The sequence below is a fragment of the Vigna umbellata genome, chromosome 9 (genome assembly GCF_029865625.1).
Source record: "Vigna umbellata cultivar VRB3 chromosome 9, Vumbellata_1.0, whole genome shotgun sequence".
Taxonomy (NCBI): domain Eukaryota; kingdom Viridiplantae; phylum Streptophyta; class Magnoliopsida; order Fabales; family Fabaceae; genus Vigna; species Vigna umbellata.
The window spans coordinates 24,840,324-24,862,628 of record NC_142173.1 but is presented as its reverse complement, the minus strand read 5'-3'; the positions used below and the strand labels follow the sequence as shown (position 1 = coordinate 24,862,628).

General features: G+C 41.3%; 2 protein-coding genes across 2 annotated transcripts; one reads left to right on the top strand and one right to left on the bottom strand.

Annotated features, from left to right (window-relative positions):
- Positions 1-1,446: 1,446 nt before the first annotated feature.
- LOC124830224 (putative arabinosyltransferase ARAD1) lies at positions 1,447-10,042 on the bottom strand. The gene is made up of 3 exons (XM_047303880.2): positions 8,924-10,042; positions 7,727-8,092; positions 1,447-2,133 (listed from the first exon to the last, which is right to left on the bottom strand). The coding sequence occupies exons 1-3, from the start codon at positions 9,881-9,883 to the stop codon at positions 1,957-1,959; spliced, it is 1,503 nt and encodes a 500-aa protein (XP_047159836.1). The 5' UTR covers positions 9,884-10,042; the 3' UTR covers positions 1,447-1,956.
- Positions 10,043-13,399: 3,357 nt separating this feature from the next.
- LOC148193023 (uncharacterized) lies at positions 13,400-20,482 on the top strand. The gene is made up of 2 exons (XM_088098382.1): positions 13,400-14,567; positions 20,409-20,482. Exons 1-2 carry the CDS (start codon positions 13,400-13,402, stop codon positions 20,480-20,482), a joined length of 1,242 nt encoding a protein of 413 aa, XP_087954508.1.
- The last annotated feature ends 1,823 nt before the right edge of the window (positions 20,483-22,305 follow it).

Below are 22,305 nucleotides of genomic sequence, written 5' to 3'. Positions count from 1 at the left end.
AACTTCGACTAAGGCAAATTGGACTCAAATTCTTTGACCTAGATTTGACTCATCTCGATCTTCATATTATGCCAACTCGTCTCGATTTTTCGGCCTTATCTAACTCAACTCAACCTTTAACCTAGACCTACTCATGTCAAATTTCATGTCAAGCTAACTAATCTCAATTCTGCGACCTGGGTCAACTTGACTTAACCTTCAACCAAGAGAACTTGTCTTGATTCTTTCACTTAAGTTGACTCATCTCGATACTTATATGGGATCAACTCAATTTGATCTTTAATCCAAGTTAACTCATCTCGATCTTTGGTTAGAGCAATCTCAACTTGATCTACGACTCGACCTGTCTAGGCTTGACCCATCATAGATCAACCTTTAGTTTAGGCCAACTCAGCTTAACCTTCAATCAACTCACGATTTTCATTATGCTAACTCAACTTAGTTCTTCGTCCCTGGCCAACTCAACTCCATTCTTCGACCCAGGTTGACTTGTCACGAACTCTTTTGATATCTTTCTAACTCAACTTAATTCTTCAACTTGACTAACTCGGATCGACCCTAGGTTCATTCGTGATGACTTAACTCCATATATTCACTTAGGTCAACTTACATTAACTTTTGGTCGAAGCAGTCAGCTTTATCTCAAACAAAACTGACTTCCTTCAACGTTTGACCTAAGTAAACACTTTAGATCATCGATCTAGGTTGACTTATTTCGACCTTTAATTCATGTCAACTCATCTTGATTCTTCAAGTTAGACCAACTCGTTTCTACTTGAATCAATTTAGCTCAACCTTTGTTTTAGATCGACTTAACTCAACCTTAGACTCAAACCACTTTGACTCAACTTGATCTTCAATCGCCTTAGTTCAATAGTAATTATTTAAATTTTAAATTTTTAAAATCCAAAAAATAATCAAATCTAAATCCAATTAGGTACATTGAATTTAAAATTCAAAAATATGAATTTGGATTTGAAAAAATCTATTTAAATAAAGTTAAACTAACACAGATTTGTTGGCTGTCGGCCAGGGTTAGGGTGACTAATTTGCATCTTTTAGTGACAAAAGTGAGGAAATTAACAATGAGATTGTTATTGGAAGCCAAAGTCATGGTGGGATACTGTCTACATAAAGTTGAAGGACTTCAATAAATATTCTCGTTCACATTAAAAACAGAAAAGTCGGATCCAAAGTCAGGCATTGAAACACAAATTCTTCAATTTGAAGTGCTTGTCAAACCAAAATTCAAAATCTTACATTGAAATATGAAGCCATTTTTCAAACAAGACTTACATGTATAAATATTTCGTTTAAATCTGATCCATTTCGGTAAAGTCCATTTAAAATTGCACCATTGTCATAAATTCCCCCCTAATTACATAATAAACCTCTACGAGTCCCCACGTCAGTAAACGATGCAACAGCACTAGTGCTACTGGTACATAATCAAACCAAGAAAGAGACTATATTATGATGCAAAAGAATAATAATGCCTTTATTCTCATCCTGTACAGTTCAATCACGCTATAATGTTAATTTTCCTTCCTACTCTAAATCTGAACGCTTAAACTTAAAAGGGGCATACTGGAATCTACAACAGAACTTGTTGGGTATACTCGCAGTACATATCAGGTGACAATCTATGCACAGAAGACTCGACATATCGTACTTGAGTCAAACCCCACACTACATGAAAGGACTTTTAATGTAATGGATAATGATAATTGCAGATATAACTTTCTGTTGTATATCTCATAAGCATTCCCTGGTGGACAAGTTGTTGAGTAGACTGAGATTATCAAGTTTCGTCAAGTCACCCATATGCGAAATGAGAGAAACCATATTTACAACCATCATTATCGCTCATTCAAATGTGTCCTCATCACCTCGGAACGTCCTGACAAAACTGACCACTGATTTCACGGAATGCCAAACATGATAGAAGGACAAGTGCTATAGGGTTCTAACCGCAGTCTGGTTTGTGCATACGCAAGAGCACACCGACTCCCTTCCAAAAAGCCTTTTCTCACGGTTAATCATCAATTTAATCAAGGGAAGTTTTTTTGTAACTTGGCGCCAGATCTCATTAACTGTCCCGTTGGGTTCTTCATATTCGAAGTATCGCTTAACCTGAAACAAGTTTAAACTAAATTAAAGCCTTGTGTAACAAGGGGAAATCTTCAAAATATAATCAATCTAGAATTAATGCTCTTAATCAAACTTTGCACATCAAAGGTATAAGTACCATAACATGAAAACAATGAGAAATTAGCACCCTCTTACTGATGAATAATTACTAATTAACTCCTGAGTTAAATAACCATAATGAGGGAACTTGTCTTCCGATCAATACAACATCACTGTATATGAATACACAAAAATAATAAAGGAGATAGAATCAGGATAAGATAAGGTGTTAGAAAACCTACTCTACTACTCAGAAAAACAGAGGTCACTGAAGAATGAAAAACATTATTCACCTTAACCTTGTAACCCTGAATACATGGTCTTATATAACAGATATTTGTAAATACTAAAACTCAGAAATGAAAAGATAATACTGCTAATAAACTAACAGAATGTCAAAACAGAAAATAAAGCAGACAAATAAAAACATCAGATTCTGACAGAATTATGTGCATCCTAACAGTCCCTCAAACCCAAAGTTATTGAAAATAATCAATAACTTAGTTTGGAACGCAGAAAAGAGAAATGAGCTTGAGAAAGGGATTTTGTCAATATATCAGCAAGTTGATCCTGGGCAGGAATATGAGTAACAACTAAGGAGGAATCCAGCACTTTTTCCCGAATAAAGATATTCAGCTCCATGTGCTTCGTTCTAGTGTGTAACACAGGGTTATGACGGAGGGCAACAGTGCTTTGGTTGTGGCAGTAAATGATAGCTGTAGGACAGGGAATATTTAACTCCTTTAGAAGAGACTGCAGAAACAAAATTTCAGAAGCAGTAATTGCAAGGCTTCTATATTCCGCTTCAGCAGTTGAACAGGCAACCGGTGTTTGTCTCTTAGACCACTAGGAGACCAGATTATTTCCAAAGAATATACAAGCACCAGAGGTTGATCTTCTGTCATCAACCTCTGATGCCCAATCTGCATCACAGTGTGCAGTGAGGGTGTACTGGGCAGAATTAGAAGCAGGTTGAAGGTTTCAGACCATAACAAATGGTGCCCTTGAGATAGCGTAGTATATCTTTGACTTCCTTCCAGTGTTCTGTCAGTAGTCAATCTCAGGTTTGGTGATAGTAATATACTGCAATGCACCAACAACACTAGACCTATAGAGTATCGGATCATCAAAATAATCAAATCCAAACTGCTACTGAGTTTTAAGCCACCTTGAACAGGAGTAGAAGTACCATTAGCATCAGCCATGCCAGCCTTTTCAGGCAAATCACGAATGAATTCAGTTTGGGAGAGAAGCAAAGAACTTCAGGGAGATGCTTTTCTTCAATACCCAAAAAATAGTCAAGCTCACCAAGTTGTTTGAGAGTAAAGACAGCATGTAATTTTGAAATTAAATATTTCAGCAGAGTGGTGGAGGAACCCATGAGAATTATGTCAACAACATAAATATGAACATAAAGGCAGTCTACTGCAGTGGTAAGGACTAATAGAGAAGGATCACATTTACTCTGCACAAACCCAAAACTGACCAAAGCAGAGGTGAGCCTGTCATACCAAGATCGGAGGGGCTGTTTGAGACCATACATAGAATGCTGAAGCTTGCAAACAAGAGAGGAATCAGTGGACTAGAAACCAGGAGGTTGAGTCTTGTAAACATCTTCATGAAGAATGGCATTGAGGAAGGCATTATTTACATCAATCTATTGAATAGACCAATGGTTTGTAAGAGCCAAAGTAAGAACGATGTGGACTGTAACAAGCTTTATAACAGGGTAAAAAAGTTTCAAAATAGTCACACCCTGTTGGAAGTCCCACATCGACTAGAGCCAATTTATAATATATAAGTGGGTGTAAATCTCACCTTATAAGCCGGTTTTATAGGGATGAGTTAGGCTTACAGTCAGTCTACTTTTTCACATCATATCAGAGCTATGGTTAGAGCCTATCCTAGCAATATTTGTTGTTTGTTGGGCATATTGTTTCACCCGCTATCGAACCACTCATTAATGTTTAGTCTCACGCTCGAGATGATGTCTATACCTCACCTTATAAGCCGGTTTTGTAGGGTTGAGTTAGGCTTAAAGTCCACTTCTTCACACACCCAAACTTTTGATTAAAAGTTTTGGCCACTAAATGGGCTATGTACTTATTTACAGTACCATTCGAGTTCTCTTTTAATTAGAAAGACTCATCTACAGCCAATAGCAGTCCGGCCAGGAGGAGAAAAGTGAGATGCCACATATCATTAGCTATTAAGGCATCATATTCAGATTGCATTGCTTGTCTCCAAAGAGGAGAGGAGAAAGCTTGCTTGACTGCAACAGTAAAAAGTAAGGTAGGAGAATGACTAGGCTTGACACTACCAAATTTTGAACGGGTTTGCATGGGATGGGTGGGTCTAATAGAGGAAGAACTGAACTCGATGCAGGTTGTGAAGAAGACCCAGTAGGAGACTGAACAGAGGGAATAAAGGAAGTGCTGGCTGTAAAGAATGTGAGACAGAGGATGATTCAACAACTGGAGAATCTGGATTTGCATGCTGAGTGGGACAGTCAACAACAGTAGGAATGATCCCAAGAGGTAAAATGTGGGAAGATGAAGAGGACAGTAAAGGAGTCTGAGTTTGAGTGGCAAAGGAAAAAGTGTTAATCAAAGATAACATCCTTAGAAATAAAGATTTTGCCATTGGAATCAAGACACTTGTTGTACCCTTTGTGACACGGGAATACCCCAAAAAGGTGCAGGCAGTGGACCTAAACTGTAGTTTATTGGTGTTATAATGTAAAGTGTGAGGATAACAAGCACAACCAAAAATTTTGAAAAAATGGTAATTGATATCTTTATTAAAGAGAGTACAACAAGGGATGAAATGAGGAAGCCTGTTAAAAATATAAGTTGCAGTGTGACAGCCATGGTCCCAAAAAGTTGTAGGCAAAGATGCTTGAGAAAGAAGAGTAAGACTCATTTCAACAATATGCCTATGTTTACATTCAACAATACCATTTTTTATGATGAGTATGAGGACAAATTAAACAGTGATGAGTGCCCAATGAGTTAAGATATTGAGTGAAAGGTCTAAATTCACCACCCCAATATGTTTGAATTTGCTTAATCTTATGATTGAGTTGAAGTTCAGCAAAGGATTTAAATTGTTTAAAAGCATTTAAGGTGTCAGATTTTTGTTTTAAAAAATAAATCCAAGTATATCTACTATGGGCATCAATGAATGAAACATAATATAACCCATAGAAGATTTTACATGCGAAGGACCCCAAAGATCACAAAAGACTAGTTGTAAAGGTGCAGTATAAGAGCTTAAGGAAGTGTGAGAAGGTAATTGGTGAGACTTTCCCGTACAACATGCTACACAGAAATCTGCAGTAGTTTTATTTGGTGGAGATATATTACAGCGTTAGAGAACATTATGGAAAACAGCAACTGAAGGATGACCTAGTCTATTATGACAGGGAAAACCTAGTGAAATTGTGTGTTGGTACAGTGGAAAGAACGGGGGATTTGTGAACAACAGAAACAATGGAAACTGGTGGAGACACGTTCGAGGCATGCAGCAGAAGATGAGGAAACTGGTAGAGACCATCAAGACCAAGATTACACAACAGGAAAGAGTTATCAACTTGAGACTTGACAAAACAAACAGTGGAATGAAATTCAAAATACACATTATTATCTCTAGCAAATCGACTGACACTAACAAGAGTTTTATTAACAGAGGGAACATGCAAGAGGTTGGTAATAGGTGCAAAGGAACAAGAGGATTATGAGAAGAAAGAGTTGCAGAGCCAAAATACTGAATAGGAAAACCTTGTCAGTTCCCAAGGAAGACACAAGCATCTCTTGGAGCAGGTGTTGGATTCTCAAGATTGACAGAATCAGTGGTTATGTGATGAGATGCACCAGAGTCAATAAATGAATTCTGAGATTGTTGAGCATGCTGATAGACCAGTGTGGACTGAGCAATATAAGCATGGGGTTGTGAAGCTGGTACAGTGGTACTGTAATGGGCCTGAGAGGGAGGCAAAACAGGTGGTGAAGGCAAGAGAGGACATGACATAGTGGATGGCCCTGGAAGCTGATAGCCTGGAAAATGAGCAAATGCTCCTGGAGGTGGTATACCAGGAAATGATGGCTGATATGAAGGATATTACAGCACTGGATTTGAGCAGAAGGATTATTGTAGGGCTGAACAGCATAGTTGGGGTTAAAGCGATGATAACAAAGGGATGTGGTGGTGTGACCATATTTGTTGCAAACTTGACATTGAATACTTCCACGACTAACACACCTTGATGTCCATAATTTCCTTGGTCCCATTGAAAATAACCACCACTATGGGAAGGGGGATGAAAAGTCAAAGAAGAATCGGAAGCCATCTAAGTAAGCTGAACATTTGGAGCAAAAGCTGTTTCAGAATTTGCTTGAGTGAGATTCAGAGAAATATTGTTAGTATCATGCTTTGCAATCTATGCTTCTTGAGCAACAAGGAGAGATTCAACTTCGCCCAGTGAGAACAAGTTTAAATTTACTATTGATGAGAGAAAGGAAGGACTCATTCAATCGGAAGTTCTTCAAAGATAACATTGAGTTGTTCGCATTCAGATACAGAATCTCCAATCAAATGAAGAAAATCTACCGATGCTTTGATGCGTAAAAGGAACTCATTGATTGACCATTCACCTTTCTTCATGGTATCCATGCATAGCTGAGTGCTCGAGCTTTGGTTTGAGAAGTGAAATGAGCACGTATCTTCTCCCAAACTTGAAATGAGTGTTAACCAATGATTCAAGCTAAGAAAGGAGGATTGAAACCTCGAAAGGAGGATTGAAACCTCGAAAGGAGGATTGAAACCGCGAAAGGAGAAGTTGATCCTAGGTCTCCCAGGTGGTGTATATTCAGGATTTTCAATCCCTAAATCACCACCCGAAATAGAAAGAAATTGGGACAGAATCTGAGGGTTAACCAGAAAGCAATGTAGGCTGTGGGCTTTGATCACAGGCTCCACTTGTTGTTGCTAGAGGAAGAAATTAGTATCAATGAGTTTTTCCAAAATGGAATAGGAAACAAGAACAGGAGTGAAGGCGCCATGGAAGCAAGACAATGGAAGCAAGACAAGTACCCATAAAAGAGACAACTCTCGCTCTTGATACCATGTTAGAAAACCTACTCTACTACTCAAAGAAACAAAGGTGACTGAAGAATGAAAAATACTATTCACCTTAACCTTGTAACCATGAATACATGGTCTTATATAACAGAATATTTGTAAATACTAAAAACCAGAAATGAAAAGATAATACTGCTAACAAACTAACAGAGTGTCAAAACAGAAAATAAAGCAGACAAATAAAAACATCAGATTTTGACAGAATTCTGTGTATCCTTACATAAGGAAATAGCCATAATTTGCAATATCAATCAAAGTCCACCAAATATCCTTCTATGTACTGATTCTGTCATACTTTACAAGGGATTAAAAAATGCAACAGGTGAAGTGAAAGAAAGAATGTAGTAATGGCACCCAAAAATACCATAGCAAAAATAAATTATGCTGCACTACTAACCTCCTTTAGTTCCTTTTGGTATTCTAAGATTTTTTGTTTGGACAGAGCTCTCAATTTTGACACCAAATATCCTGGCTTTATAGCAGAAGTAGTTTCTACATACACGGCAAATTTTCTGTAGTCTAAAGTATCTTCAAAAGGCAACTCAATACTATCACTGACAATGACTGGGATGCACAAGCTAACTATAGCATCAAACAGTCGGCAGGCTGATGGAGTATCTCCAGCAGGATGTAAACAGAACTTTGATGTATGCATTCCTTGTGAAGCTGCCCGCCGACTCTCTCTGGATTGTGCTCCATGCTTTATTATGACATCCTTCTCATTTTCAAGAATTTGAAAGAGTATATCACGGATTTTCCCTCCCTGTGAAACAGATTTGAGCAACAAGAATTCAATACAGGAAAAGTAAACCATCCAAATCAGCAGTGATGTTCGGGTTATTTAAGCATATACAAGGAAAACAACAGTGTTACTGCATCATGCTGGAACATTTAAATGAAATAAAATGGGGAAACCTAATGAAGATACTTAGTGCTATTGATACTACACAGAATACAATACCACCCAAAATGTACAACATTATCCCAAGCAAAGAATACATACAATTTAAAGATGATAATTTATATTTTGCTTGGTATCCCTATGGTACTGTCTTTCTTTCGAAGAAAATCCTGTTTGAGGCATTGATTAAGACACTCAATAACAAATAACGAAAGGGAGTCTGGTTCTGCAAACAGTCAGAATAGAGTAAAATTTAATGCCTATGAACCTAAAAGGGCCCGAGACAAAAACAAAAGTAAATCGAAGATCACCCGAGAAGAGGCTCTCCGATAATACATCAATAAAATACTAAAATCGAATTGCATCCGTCATTTGCTGCTTAAAACTATATTCATAACTAAAAGACGTTTTCAAAAGTTCATAGCGCGAACTCTCCCAACTAGATCAAATTCATTTGCCCTACAGCACCACGTTAATTCCACCATCGATTCTAAATGTACAAGCTAAATTAATTATTCCCGTTCCAGGTAGAACCAAGATTTTAAAAAATGTGCTTTTGACAATCTCCCCCAATGTCTTGGACAACAGCGAATTCAAAAATTGGGGTAGAGCTATAGAATATCAAATTACACATAAACAATTCATTATCTTAAAATTGAAATCCAAAGTCCCGATCAGAGCAGAAGACAATACCTCTTTGCGATACCGATTGCCCATGAAAAATAACAAGGTCTTGCGATCGGAGACACCAACATCACCAGGGTACGTTTTGATGCGGTGCGAGTAGGGTACAACAACATCCTTCACCAGCGATCCCTGGTCGGGTCGCAACCGCCCGAAATCTGAGACAAGCAGCACACAATTTTTTATCCGGTCGATAACCCGGTACATCGCATTCGGATCCGAAGCCACGAGCACGTGGTCCCTCCCGTTGCTCCTCTTCCAATACTCCTGCTCCTCAAGCCACTCCACCAGCGCCTCCTGATTCTCCTCGTCGCTGTAGATCGGTTTCTCCAAACTTGCACCGGAGCCAGGAGGTCGAGGCGGGTTCACGATCAGACTCAGCGACGAGAAGAACGGCACGAAGAAGAAATCGGCTTCCTCGGGATCCATGACGCGAACCACGGGCGAGCCTGATCGTTCGGAATCGGCTCGGGAGAGATCGGCAAAGAGGTACCACTCGGCCATATGCTGGTGGCCAGGGTACTTGAGGGAGGAGACGTCATCGGGTTGTTGGGAGAAGTGTGCACCACGCGCGAGGGCGTGATGGCGGATGACACCGTGGGTGAACCTGCTGGGGAGATCGTAGAGGAAGACTTTTACGGTGGGGAATTTAGCGCCGCTGGCAGCGAGGAGGACGGAGGAGGCGGAGTTGAAGGAGAAGGGGGAGTCGAAGGCGGAGGAATAGGTGGGGTGGAAGAAGGCGTTGAAGATTGCATAGAGGACGAAGAGGAGGAAGAGCGTAGCTAGGGTTTGCTTAAGAAGAGGTTTTCGCGCCATGGCGGAGAAGAGTGTCTGGGAATTGGTGGTGATAGATGAAATTAAACTGGGTTTGGGTTTTCTGATTTTGGCTTTGCCTTCCTCGTTCATGTTTTTCTGGTACGGCATCCTGATCAGTTTTTTCAACCTGCTATATGTACGCCTAATTTCCATTTATACGCCCACCTTTATCCATCTATGCCATTGGATCCAATTCTACCATTCATTACACAGCCTCTAGTGCTCACCCATACCACTGCGTTTACACAACATAACTCCATAACCCTACATTCAGATTCCTCCTTTTTTATATTTTATATATATTTATTTATCAAATATGGAACGTGAGAAGTCAGATACAAGATGGGGAGCCTGCAATCGATCATAGGGCTTGGATTTTTAAATCATTGGGTTGGGGAGAGTAAGTGTTATCACCAGTAAATAAATATTAATTAAATAACACCTGGCTTAATTCCAAATTCCAGTACTATAATTCATTTTTTTTAATTGTTATAATCTTGGAAAAAATTATTTTAGTCTATGCGGTTCTGTTTTTATGATTTTTTTTTTCTAGATCTTTATTTCTATCGTTGAAGTTTTGGAACGAAATTATGAAAATAGTTTATAAATTATTTCTAGCTTATTTTGGTGGTGTCTCTATTCTACCCGCCAACTTTCGAGAAATTTGGAGAAATTATTATATTTGAGTATAGTTCACAATATCTAGTATGAAAGATAAGTTTGATATATCTCATCCAACTAATAGTATATATGTTATGTGAAGACCGTTAAAAAAAAAAAAAAAAAAAAAAAAAAAAAAAAAACGTGCGTCCACGTGGCGGCAGGAGAGCGCGCCACCTCAGCTGTCTGCATGGCCGACAACAGTGCCCGACAGCCACTAACGGACGCCGACTGTCGAACGTGGAGCTGAGTCAGAACCGGTAGTGGAAAGCGTTAGTGAGATACACGTGTCCGCCTGCGAATGGACGTCCGTTCAGCACGAGTCAGATTTCGGTAATGGAATACACGTGTCCGGCTCAGAATGAGCGACCGTCCGGTATGGGCTGAAGTGGAGCGCGCACTGGTGGAGTGGAGGTGCGCGTCCTGCTGAGTGGGGCGGAATATTCCCCCTTTACACGCGCCTCTCAGTTTTAATTCTGAGAGATTTTCCTCTCCACCCTCTTTCCTGGACCTCTGAGCATTCTCTCTTCGTTTTCCCTCTGCACCTTCTCTCTCTAGAACCACCACTGCACCTCCTCCAATTCTGGGTTCCGGCAGTGTGGAAGGACGCACGACATCCAGGACTTCCAGAGGAGAGCGTCCGACGAGTGAAGCTGTTGGAATAACGAGCATTAATAGTAGGAGAATCTGTGGTTGAAGAATTGTGTCTCTACGTCTGTGAACGTTCGTCGTTTCCAGGTAAGGGAAGCTTAATTGATTTAATTCGTGTGGTATGTTTGCATAAGCGTTCGTTAAATTACTGCATGAAAATGATGCATGATGTATGATACGTATGAAATTGTATGAACGAACGTTAATTGCTGGATGAGTATGATGCGTGAGGTTACTGTGTTTGAAAATATATGAACGATCGTTAATTTTTGGGTGAAGTGAGATATATGAATTTACATGAACGTTCGTTATTTTGATTGTATGAGGTTGCTATGCTTGAATTATGTGAACGTTCGTCTTTATGGAATAAGAATGATATATGAAATTTGAGATTTTGGAATGATATGAACGAATGAGATGAGATGATTTTCTGAAAAATGAATCTTCCATGAACAAGTTGTACGTTCATTCTGGACGGTCATTAACCGTTCGGTTTTCCTTGTTATACGATTGATATATTGAATCTTTCATTGATTGAAAATCTGGTTGAGGACGAACGTCCTCGTCCTAAATTTGCCATGCTTGAGCGTTCGGCCAAGCACTGTTTGTGTCTGAATAGCTTTTTTTTAAATTTCTACCCTTTTACTTCCCACAATATTATACGTGCGTTATTGAGACGGTCTCTGACCGTTCGGTTTTCTTGGCCAACATGGTGGAAATAGGATTCTGTCATTCGGGTAGAATCCTGGTTGAGGACGAGCGTCCGCACAACAAAATGCTTTGCTTGAACTTTCGGCTAGGCACTATTGAACGTTCGGTCTCACCGTGAACGTTCGTCCAAAATGACGCTCGGTTTTGAACTGAGCGTTCGTCCAAAATGGCTCAAAATTGAACGTTCGTCCTAATTATGCTCAGTTTTGACTTGAGCGTTCGTCCCATATGGCGCTCGGTTTTGACCTGAGCGTTCGCTCTAGTTGGTGCTCGGTCTCAAACTGAGCGTTCGTCCAAATAGTGCTCTGTTCTGAACTTAGCGTTCGTCCTTGAGAGTGCTCGGTTTTATAATGAGCGCTCGTCCTAATTGGTGTTCGGTCTTATACCGAACGTTCGTTCAAAAATGGTATTCGGTTTTATTCTGAACGTTCGTTCTAAAACAGGGGCTCGGTCTTAGATTGAGCGCTCGCTCAGAATGGCGCTCGATCATATATCTAGCGTTCGTTCTCCAATTCTTAACGAGCGTCCTCTTGGTCAAGTCTGCAACGTTCGTCCTCGTATTCTTGGCGAGGGTATGACATTTGGTTTTTGATGCTCATCCTTATAAATGATGAAAATGGATATGAATTGATGAGTAATGAATGTTGAACAGTATACGAAATGAAAATGAAACTATGATTATTGAACGAGGGTTCCAGGTAGGAACGACTCAGATGAATGTTGAAATTCGTAAAGTATGACTGTGGGAAGTTAATGCTGGCTGTTCAATCCTGATATTCCGTGAGTGATCGTCCTCAAGTAGAGGCGCACGTCATGCGTGGGAATGGCAGGAGGTCGTCATCCTTAGAGGTACTTTGGACGGACGTACTAACCTCGGGTGGCAGCTGATGAGAATGCCAGTTACCACACCACCCGGGTGCACGAACGCCTGTAACTACGCAGAATTCATACAGTCCGGACAGTCAGTCGTGTCGAGTCTTATTTTGTGCATGCGTTATAATGCCTTGATGTGTGATGAATTATGTAATGAATTGTATGACTAAGGCACGAGTTAAATTAAGTAAGCTTACCCTTTCGTTTTCCTTGTGTTGTCCATTGTCCTTGTACGTCCGTCTTGTCATTGCAATGATCATCCGTGTGGATGTGAGCAGAGGGAGACGAGCGTTTGGAAGAGGCGCTGAACGAAGAGAGCTTGGTTGATGTCGAAGTGAAGACCGAGCAGTGAGACGATCGGCCAATAGTTTGTTTCGGTGTGGTCGTTCGACCATTTCATCTGCTTATTTGTTCTGTTAAGACCGTTCGGTAATCGTCCCTTGTAAACCGTTCGGTCAGATTTTCTTGTGCTTTCGGTTTGAATTGTACACAAGGACGTTCGTCCTTGAGCGTTCGTTTATTTTCTGAAGTTTTAATTTTTAGTGGAAAACTGTACTGGATTATTATTAAATGTGATTTTCTGATTTTATAGTTTTGACTGTAATTTTGGGATGTCACATTAGTGGTATCAGAGCAGTTTTGTTCTTTTAAGGACACTGTAGGTTATGAGTACACTGGGTTTTCGCTGTGTGCTTAAATTGCGTTTAATGAGTTATTTTCAACTCTTTGAACAGGATTAACGTTCGTTTCTTTTCTCTGTTTCTCAGAGAACCAATGGCACCTAGACTTCCTCCTCCTCCTCCACCACAGACCAATGAACATGATGTGCCCAACAACACCAGGTTGTTAGAATCAATGATCGAAAAACTACAAGAGCAGAATGCTATTTTGATGCAGCAGAACGCGACTGCTTCACAAAATCTCGAAGCTGCTCGCGCCAATTCTGAAATGACTCAGAGACAACTAATGGAGATTCTTGCAGCTACTAGGGGTACGCCGGGAGCATCTGCTTCAAACACTACTCATCAGGCTGAGTGGAGTTTGGAGAACTTTTTGCAGCATCGTCCTGCAAAGTTTGATGGGAAATGCCTTCCTGACGGAGCTGATCAGTGGATACGGGACATGGAACAGATCTATGATGCCAAGGATTGTCCAAACGATCGAAGACTGGCATTCACTGAATATTTATTGACTGGAGAGGCCAGTCATTGGTGGTCGACTGCGAAGATGTTGCTAACGGAATCTCACAGCCCTATTTCCTGGAAAGTCTTCAAGGAAAAATTTTATGAGGAGTATTTCCCGGACAGTGTCCGTTTCGGCAAAGAAGTGGAGTTTCTCCAGTTGGTGCAGGGCAATATGTCTGTTTCTGAGTACACTAACAGGTTCAAGCACTTGGTCCGTTTCAATACCATGGCTACCAGTGAAGCGTGGCAGTGTCGGAAGTTCGAAAATGGGCTGAGAAGTGATCTGAAGGTACTAATCTCCAGTCTTTGCATTAAGTCTTTTCCCGCCATGGTTGAGAGAGCAAAAGTGTTAGAGAAAAATGTGGCTGAAGCAGAACGACTGAAGAAACAGCAACAACCAACTAGAGGGCCGATCATGTCCAGGCCGAATCTGAATCGGAACAGGTTGCCATATGCTCGCCCAGCACAACCATCTAATTCCCAGGCTATGGTTGTTGGCGGACAGTCTGGACAGCACGGATCAGTCAAGTGTTTCCAATGCGGAGGACCACACTACCGGTCGTCTTGCCCTCAATTATTGGGAGTGAAGTCCTGCACTCGTTGTGGAAGAAATGGTCATATAGAACGTGAGTGTAGAATGGGCGGACGAGCGGCAATGAGGCCGCCAAATGCCGGGAGGATGCAACAGGATCGGGGTGGACGAGCACAAGCTGTTGGTCGAGTGTATGCGATCACGGGCGCCGAAGCTGCCAACTCAGGTACGCTCGTCACCAGTACTTGTTTGTTGTTTGGAATGCATGTTTGTGTGTTGTATGATTCAGGGGCAACACACTCCTTCATTTCGAAGGCGTGTGTTGAGAAATTGGGATTAGCCGAACGCGAGATGCAGTTCGACTTGGTAGTATCAACCCCAGCGGCTGGTGAGGTTAGGACGTCTACTGTATGTGTTAAGTGTCCTATAGAGGTTGACGGGCGAAATTATAAAGTGAATCTCATCTGTCTACCCTTGAAAGATTTGGAAGTAATCTTAGGAATGGATTGGCTGGCTGCCAATCGCATTCTCATAGATTGCGGTGCAAAGGAATTGGTGTTTCCAGACGAGTATGAAGTGGATCTATCTGTGACGCTCGGTCAATTGAAAGAAGACATCGGGGATGGTGCCAGTTGTTTTCTGATCATGACGCATTCGGACGAACGAATTGAAGATTTGAATCATGAGCGACCGTCTAGTAAATCGAATGGAGGACGATCAGTCGTGGATGAATTCCCTGATGTATTTCCTGATGAAGTGCCTGGATTACCTCCTCCACGCGAGGTGGAATTTACTATCGACTTAGTGTCCAATGCTGGACCTATCTCTATTGCACCTTATCGGATGTCGCCAGCAGAGTTAGCTGAACTCAAGGAACAGATTGAAGAGTTAATGGATAAGCAGTTTATCAGACCTAGCGCATCACCTTGGGGAGCGCCGGTACTCTTAGTGAAGAAGAAGGATGGTAGCTCTCGTCTCTGCATTGATTATAGGCAGTTAAACAAACTGACTATCAAGAACAAGTACCCTTTGCCTCGGATAGACGACCTACTAGATCAATTACATGGCGCGGTCAAATTTTCAAAGATTGATTTACGGTCGGGATATCATCAGATTAGGGTGAAGGAAGAAGACATCCAGAAGACAGCATTCCGATCTCAATACGGACACTACGAATATGTAGTAATGCCGTTCGGTGTAACGAATGCACCAGCAGTTTTCATGGACTACATGAATCGTATCTTCAGACCATACCTAGACAAATTCGTGGTAGTCTTCATTGATGATATTCTTGTCTACTCCAAGAGCTATGAAGAGCATGAGGATCACTTGAGGATCGTTCTAGGCATACTAAGAGAAAAGGAGTTGTACGCCAAGTTCTCAAAATGTGAATTTTGGATGAAGGAAGTGCAATTCTTGGGGCATGTGGTTTCAGCTGGAGGAATCTCAGTGGATCCGGCCAAAGTACGAGCGGTACTAGGGTGGGAAAGTCCACGTTCGGTTACTGAAGTTCGCAGTTTTGTAGGACTCGCGGGTTACTACAGACGGTTCATTGAAGGATTTTCCAAGATAGTAGCTCCGCTGACTCAGTTGACTAGAAAGGATCAACCGTTCGCTTGGACCGATCGGTGTGAAACAAATTTCCAAGCATTGAAGGAGAAGTTAACAAGCGCCCCAGTATTGGTCATTCCGAACACGTCCAAACCATTCGAAGTATATTGTGACGCGTCTCATCAGGGTTTGGGCTGTGTACTCATGCAAGAAAAGAGGGTGGTTGCTTACGCCTCTCGGCAACTGAAGGTTCACGAGAGGAACTACCCAACTCACGACCTGTAATTAGCAGTGGTCGTCTTTGCTTTGAAGATTTGGAGGCACTACTTGTATGGATCAACTTTCCAAGTGTTCAGTGATCATAAGAGTCTCAAGTACCTTTTTGATCAAAAGGAGTTGAATATGAGACAGAGACGTTGGCTGGAGTTCTTGAAGGACTATGACTTTGAACTACTTTACCATCCGGGAAAAGCAAATGTTGTAGCAGACGCTTTAAGCAGAAAGGTAGTTCACGTCTCCTCCATGATGGTCCGAGAGTTAAGTTTGGTAGAGAGCTTTAGAGATCTAAGGTTACAGTTCGACTTGGAACCGAATGTTATTAAATGTTGTACTCTTAGAATCTCCAGTGACGTATTTGACCGGATCAGAATGAAGCAGCGAGAAGACGAAGAGTTGGTGAAGATCTTGAACGCACTCGGTACAGATCAGGCTAAGGAGTTCAACACGGGAACAGACGGTTGTCTACGATACATGGGTAGGACGTGCATTCCGAATGATGGTGAGTTGAAAAGGATGATTCTTGAGGAAGGACACCACAGTCGTCTTAGCATACACCCTGGTATGACTAAGATGTATCAAGACCTCAGGAAATCTTTCTGGTGGCCGGGAATGAAGAGTGATGTCGCACGTTTTGTGGCATCGTGTTTAACGTGTCAACGAGCCAAGGCTGAACATCAGAGGCCAGACGGTCTCCTTCAGCAGTTAGAGATTCCGGAATGGAAGTGGGACGGCATTGCGATGGACTTCGTGACCCACTTACCTCGAACTGTCAGGAATCATGATTCCGTGTGGGTAATTGTGGATCGACTAACGAAGAGTGCTCATTTCTTAGCCGTCAATCTGAAGATGTCCATGACGAACCTGGCTAAGCTTTACATCAAGGAAATTGTTCGTCTACATGGAGTTCCGTCTAGCATTGTTTCAGACCGAGACACAAGGTTTACCTCTCGATTCTGGCAATCATTACAAAGTGAGCTCGGTAGCAAACTCCATATGAGTTCGGCTTATCATCCTCAGACGGACGGTCAGTCCGAGAGGACCATCCAGACGCTTGAAGACTTACTGAGGACATGCGTCCTAGATCACATGGGCGTGTGGGATGAAGTCTTACCTTTGGTAGAGTTCACCTACAACAACAGTTTCCAAGCCAGCATAGGAATGGCTCCCTTTGAAGCTCTGTACGGTAGGAAATGTCGAACGCCCTTGTGTTGGTTTCAAGAAGGAGAAAAGGTCTTAACTGGACCAGAGCTCATTCAGCAGACGACTGAGAAGGTGAAATTGATCCAAGAAAGGTTGAAGGCATCTCGAAGCAGACAGAAGTCATACGCTGACAAAAGAAGAAGGCCATTAGAGTTCGATGCTGGAGATCACGTCTTCCTTAGACTACACCCGACTACTGGAGTTGGGAGAGCCATTCGACCCAAGAAGTTGTCTCCCAAATTCATCGGACCTTATCAGATCTTGAGGAAGATCGGGCCAGTTGCGTACGAGTTATCTTTGCCGCCTCAGTTATCAAACTTGCATCCAGTCTTCCACGTTTCTCAACTTCGAAAGTACGTATCCGACCCTTCTCACATATTGGAGTTAGAAAATATTCGTCTTCGTCAAGATCGTACGTTGGAGATGCAGCCGGTTCGCATTGAAGATAGCAACACCAAATACTACAAGAGGAAAGCAGTCAGATTGGTGAAAGTCGTCTGGGACGAGAAGACGGGCGACTCTACTTGGGAAGTGGAAGATGCCATGAAGGATTTGTATCCCCATCTATTCGAGACTCCGTCCTAATTTTCGAGGACGAAAATTTTTGTAGTTGGGGGGAATGTGAAGACCGTTAAAAAAAAAAAAAAAAAAAAAAAAAAAAAAAAAACGTGCGTCCACGTGGCGGCAGGAGAGCGCGCCACCTCAGCTGTCTGCATGGCCGACAACAGTGCCCGACAGCCACTAACGGACGCCGACTGTCGAACGTGGAGCTGAGTCAGAACCGGTAGTGGAAAGCGTTAGTGAGATACATGTGTCCGCCTGCGAATGGACGTCCGTTCAGCACGAGTCAGATTTCGGTAATGGAATACACGTGTCCGGCTCAGAATGAGCGACCGTCCGGTATGGGCTGAAGTGGAGCGCGCACTGGTGGAGTGGAGGTGCGCGTCCTGCTGAGTGGGGCGGAATATTCCCCCTTTACACGCGCCTCTCAGTTTTAATTCTGAGAGATTTCCCTCTCCACCCTCTTTCCTGGACCTCTGAGCATTCTCTCTTCGTTTTCCCTCTGCACCTTCTCTCTCTAGAACCACCACTGCACCTCCTCCAATTCTGGGTTCCGGCAGTGTGGAAGGACGCACGACATCCAGGACTTCCAGAGGAGAGCGTCCGACGAGTGAAGCTGTTGGAATAACGAGCATTAATAGTAGGAGAATCTGTGGTTGAAGAATTGTGTCTCTACGTCTGTGAACGTTTGTCGTTTCCAAGTAAGGGAAGCTTAATTGATTTAATTCGTGTGGTATGTTTGCATAAGCGTTTGTTAAATTACTGCATGAAAATGATGCATGATGTATGATACGTATGAAATTGTATGAACGAACGTTAATTGCTGGATGAGTATGATGCGTGAGGTTACTGTGTTTGAAAATATATGAACGATCGTTAATTTTTGGGTGAAGTGAGATATATGAATTTACATGAACGTTCGTTATTTTGATTGTATGAGGTTGCTATGCTTGAATTATGTGAACGTTCGTCTTTATGGAATAAGAATGATATATGAAATTTGAGATTTTGGAATGATATGAACGAATTAGATGAGATGATTTTCTGAAAAATGAATCTTCCATGAACAAGTTGTACGTTCATTCTGGACGGTCATTAACCGTTCGGTTTTCCTTGTTATACGATTGATATATTGAATCTTTCATTGATTGAAAATCTGGTTGAGGACGAACGTCCTCGTCCTAAATTTGCCATGCTTGAGCGTTCGGCCAAGCACTGTTTGTGTCTGAATAGCTTTTTTTTAAATTTCTACCCTTTTACTTCCCACAATATTATACGTGCGTTATTGAGACGGTCTCTGACCGTTCGGTTTTCTTGGCCAACATGGTGGAAATAGGATTCTGTCATTCGGGTAGAATCCTGGTTGAGGACGAGCGTCCGCACAACAAAATGCTTTGCTTGAACTTTCGGCTAGGCACTATTGAACGTTCGGTCTCACCGTGAACGTTCGTCCAAAATGACGCTCGGTTTTGAACTGAGCGTTCGTCCAAAATGGCTCAAAATTGAACGTTCGTCCTAATTATGCTCAGTTTTGACTTGAGCGTTCGTCCCATATGGCGCTCGGTTTTGACCTGAGCGTTCGCTCTAGTTGGTGCTCGGTCTCAAACTGAGCGTTCGTCCAAATAGTGCTCTGTTCTGAACTTAGCGTTCGTCCTTGAGAGTGCTCGGTTTTATAATGAGCGCTCGTCCTAATTGGTGTTCGGTCTTATACCGAACGTTCGTTCAAAAATGGTATTCGGTTTTATTCTGAACGTTCGTTCTAAAACAGGGGCTCGGTCTTAGATTGAGCGCTCGCTCAGAATGGCGCTCGATCATATATCTAGCGTTCGTTCTCCAATTCTTAACGAGCGTCCTCTTGGTCAAGTCTGCAACGTTCGTCCTCGTATTCTTGGCGAGGGTATGACATTTGGTTTTTGATGCTCATCCTTATAAATGATGAAAATGGATATGAATTGATGAGTAATGAATGTTGAACAGTATACGAAATGAAAATGAAACTATGATTATTGAACGAGGGTTCCAGGTAGGAACGACTCAGATGAATGTTGAAATTCGTAAAGTATGACTGTGGGAAGTTAATGCTGGCTGTTCAATCCTGATATTCCGTGAGTGATCGTCCTCAAGTAGAGGCGCACGTCATGCGTGGGAATGGCAGGAGGTCGTCATCCTTAGAGGTACTTTGGACGGACGTACTAACCTCGGGTGGCAGCTGATGAGAATGCCAGTTACCACACCACCCGGGTGCACGAACGCCTGTAACTACGCAGAATTCATACAGTCCGGACAGTCAGTCGTGTCGAGTCTTATTTTGTGCATGCGTTATAATGCCTTGATGTGTGATGAATTATGTAATGAATTGTATGACTAAGGCACGAGTTAAATTAAGTAAGCTTACCCTTTCGTTTTCCTTGTGTTGTCCATTGTCCTTGTACGTCCGTCTTGTCATTGCAATGATCATCCGTGTGGATGTGAGCAGAGGGAGACGAGCGTTTGGAAGAGGCGCTGAACGAAGAGAGCTTGGTTGATGTCGAAGTGAAGACCGAGCAGTGAGACGATCGGCCAATAGTTTGTTTCGGTGTGGTCGTTCGACCATTTCATCTGCTTATTTGTTCTGTTAAGACCGTTCGGTAATCGTCCCTTGTAAACCGTTCGGTCAGATTTTCTTGTGCTTTCGGTTTGAATTGTACACAAGGACGTTCGTCCTTGAGCGTTCGTTTATTTTCTGAAGTTTTAATTTTTAGTGGAAAACTGTACTGGATTATTATTAAATGTGATTTTCTGATTTTATAGTTTTGACTGTAATTTTGGGATGTCACATGTTATAACTATAAGAATAAAAGAGATAGCAATGATACTTAAATACTTAATAATTAATTATATCTTTTTTTATCTAAGTGGTTATTTTAAAGGTTTAGAAACGTCTAAATATAGATAATAATGTGATAGGAAGTAATTACTTACCTTTCTTTTTTTTCAATACTCATAATACTTGCGTTAAATATATTTAAGTTTTTTTAATTTTAATATTACGAAATTGGATTTTTTAAGTTTTTAAATTTTAATAGGTTTAATTGCTTACTTGATCCCTACATTTAGAGGATTTTTTTAGTTTAGTATCACTTTTAAAAATGCCTCTATTGCATTCTCATATTGTATAATTTGCACTGATCACGTCCCTTCCGTTAAATTGGCATAAACAGAGTTATCTCCGTGGGGACGTGGCTTTGAAAACTCATCTTTTTTTTCTCTATCTTTTGCTCTTCCTACAATGATCAGCTTCTTCTTTCTCTTCTATCAATGTCTCGTTTTAAGGGTTTTAAATTTACCAATCTCTGCACATCGAACTCTCTACTGAGCATAGTGAGCTAAACATGCGAATGCTCCTGTTGCTGCCTCAGTTTCAAAATTTCCAACTTCAAAATGTTCTCGTCCTTCTTCAGTTTCTCCACTTCAGCCTTCACGCCTGGCTTCATCATATTGAAAGCTCCCTGATGCAGTCTGTTATACTTACCCATCCTCCTTATGTTCTTTAGCAAATGCATATTCCCTCCTTGGAAACTTCCAATGGTCTGAATCAAGCTTCCTGAAGGTTGTATCCGTTACACCATAAATCCTCCGTTTACATCGCAATAATGATATTATATATAAAAACAGATGAATCGAATTACTTCACATAGAACATGTATATGCAATCATACTAAAAGTTAAACTATTATTAAATGTGGAAGAAATTTATCAATATGGTTATAGTAAAATTATGAAATCATAATTTATTAATCAAATATTCAATTTATACAAATTACAAATCTTTCGTTCCATAGATTAATTAGGAAGAATAAATGGTGTCAGTTGATATAAATCAAAGGTTATTTTATAGATTTGAATATTTGATCCTAATTCATAAAATTATTAAAAAAAAGAATTTTGATGTATCATAGTGTGAGCAGTATTTTTGAGAGAGAAGAGGCCAGAGAGGTACAATAGAAGGGTAGGGTGAGAGAAAATTAAGGAGAGACAGAAGCAAAGGTGAGAATGTGGAAAATTTGACATAGGTGTTGAGCTAGCGAACGAAGCTGGAGAAGTTGTTATGTTTGAAGTATTTGGGAAGAAGGGTTTTAAAGAATTTATGGGAGTCCCATTTACAATAGCAGAGAAGAATCATCTTCCAATCCAAACCCTGAAATGGACGACAAAGACAAATCCGAAAAGAGAAGTAGAGATCGTCACTCCGAACGCCATCGCGACTCCGATGACCACTACCCTCGCGACTCTAACGACCATCGCCATATCGATCAGACAAGCATCATAGGTGTGACCCTAAATCTAGGGATAGAGATAGGGATAGGGCTTATGAAAGAGAAGGAAGCAAGGAC

What these genes read in the sequence shown, in the direction of transcription:
- LOC124830224 (XM_047303880.2), bottom strand. Translation starts at nt 9,883, where the DNA reads ATGGAAATTAGGCGTACATATAGCAGGTTGAAAAAACTGATCAGGATG. An exon ending in GCAATCGGTATCGCAAAGAG is followed by an intron (nt 8,093 to 8,923) that starts GTATTGTCTTCT and finishes TCTGTTTCACAG; the next exon opens with GGAGGGAAAATCCGTGATAT. An exon ending in ACCAAAAGGAACTAAAGGAG is followed by an intron (nt 2,134 to 7,726) that starts GTTAGTAGTGCA and finishes AACTTGTTTCAG; the next exon opens with GTTAAGCGATACTTCGAATA.
- LOC148193023 (XM_088098382.1), top strand. Translation starts at nt 13,400, where the DNA reads ATGGCACCTAGACTTCCTCCTCCTCCTCCACCACAGACCAATGAACAT. An exon ending in CGCCGAAGCTGCCAACTCAG is followed by an intron (nt 14,568 to 20,408) that starts GTACGCTCGTCA and finishes GGATGTGAGCAG; the next exon opens with AGGGAGACGAGCGTTTGGAA.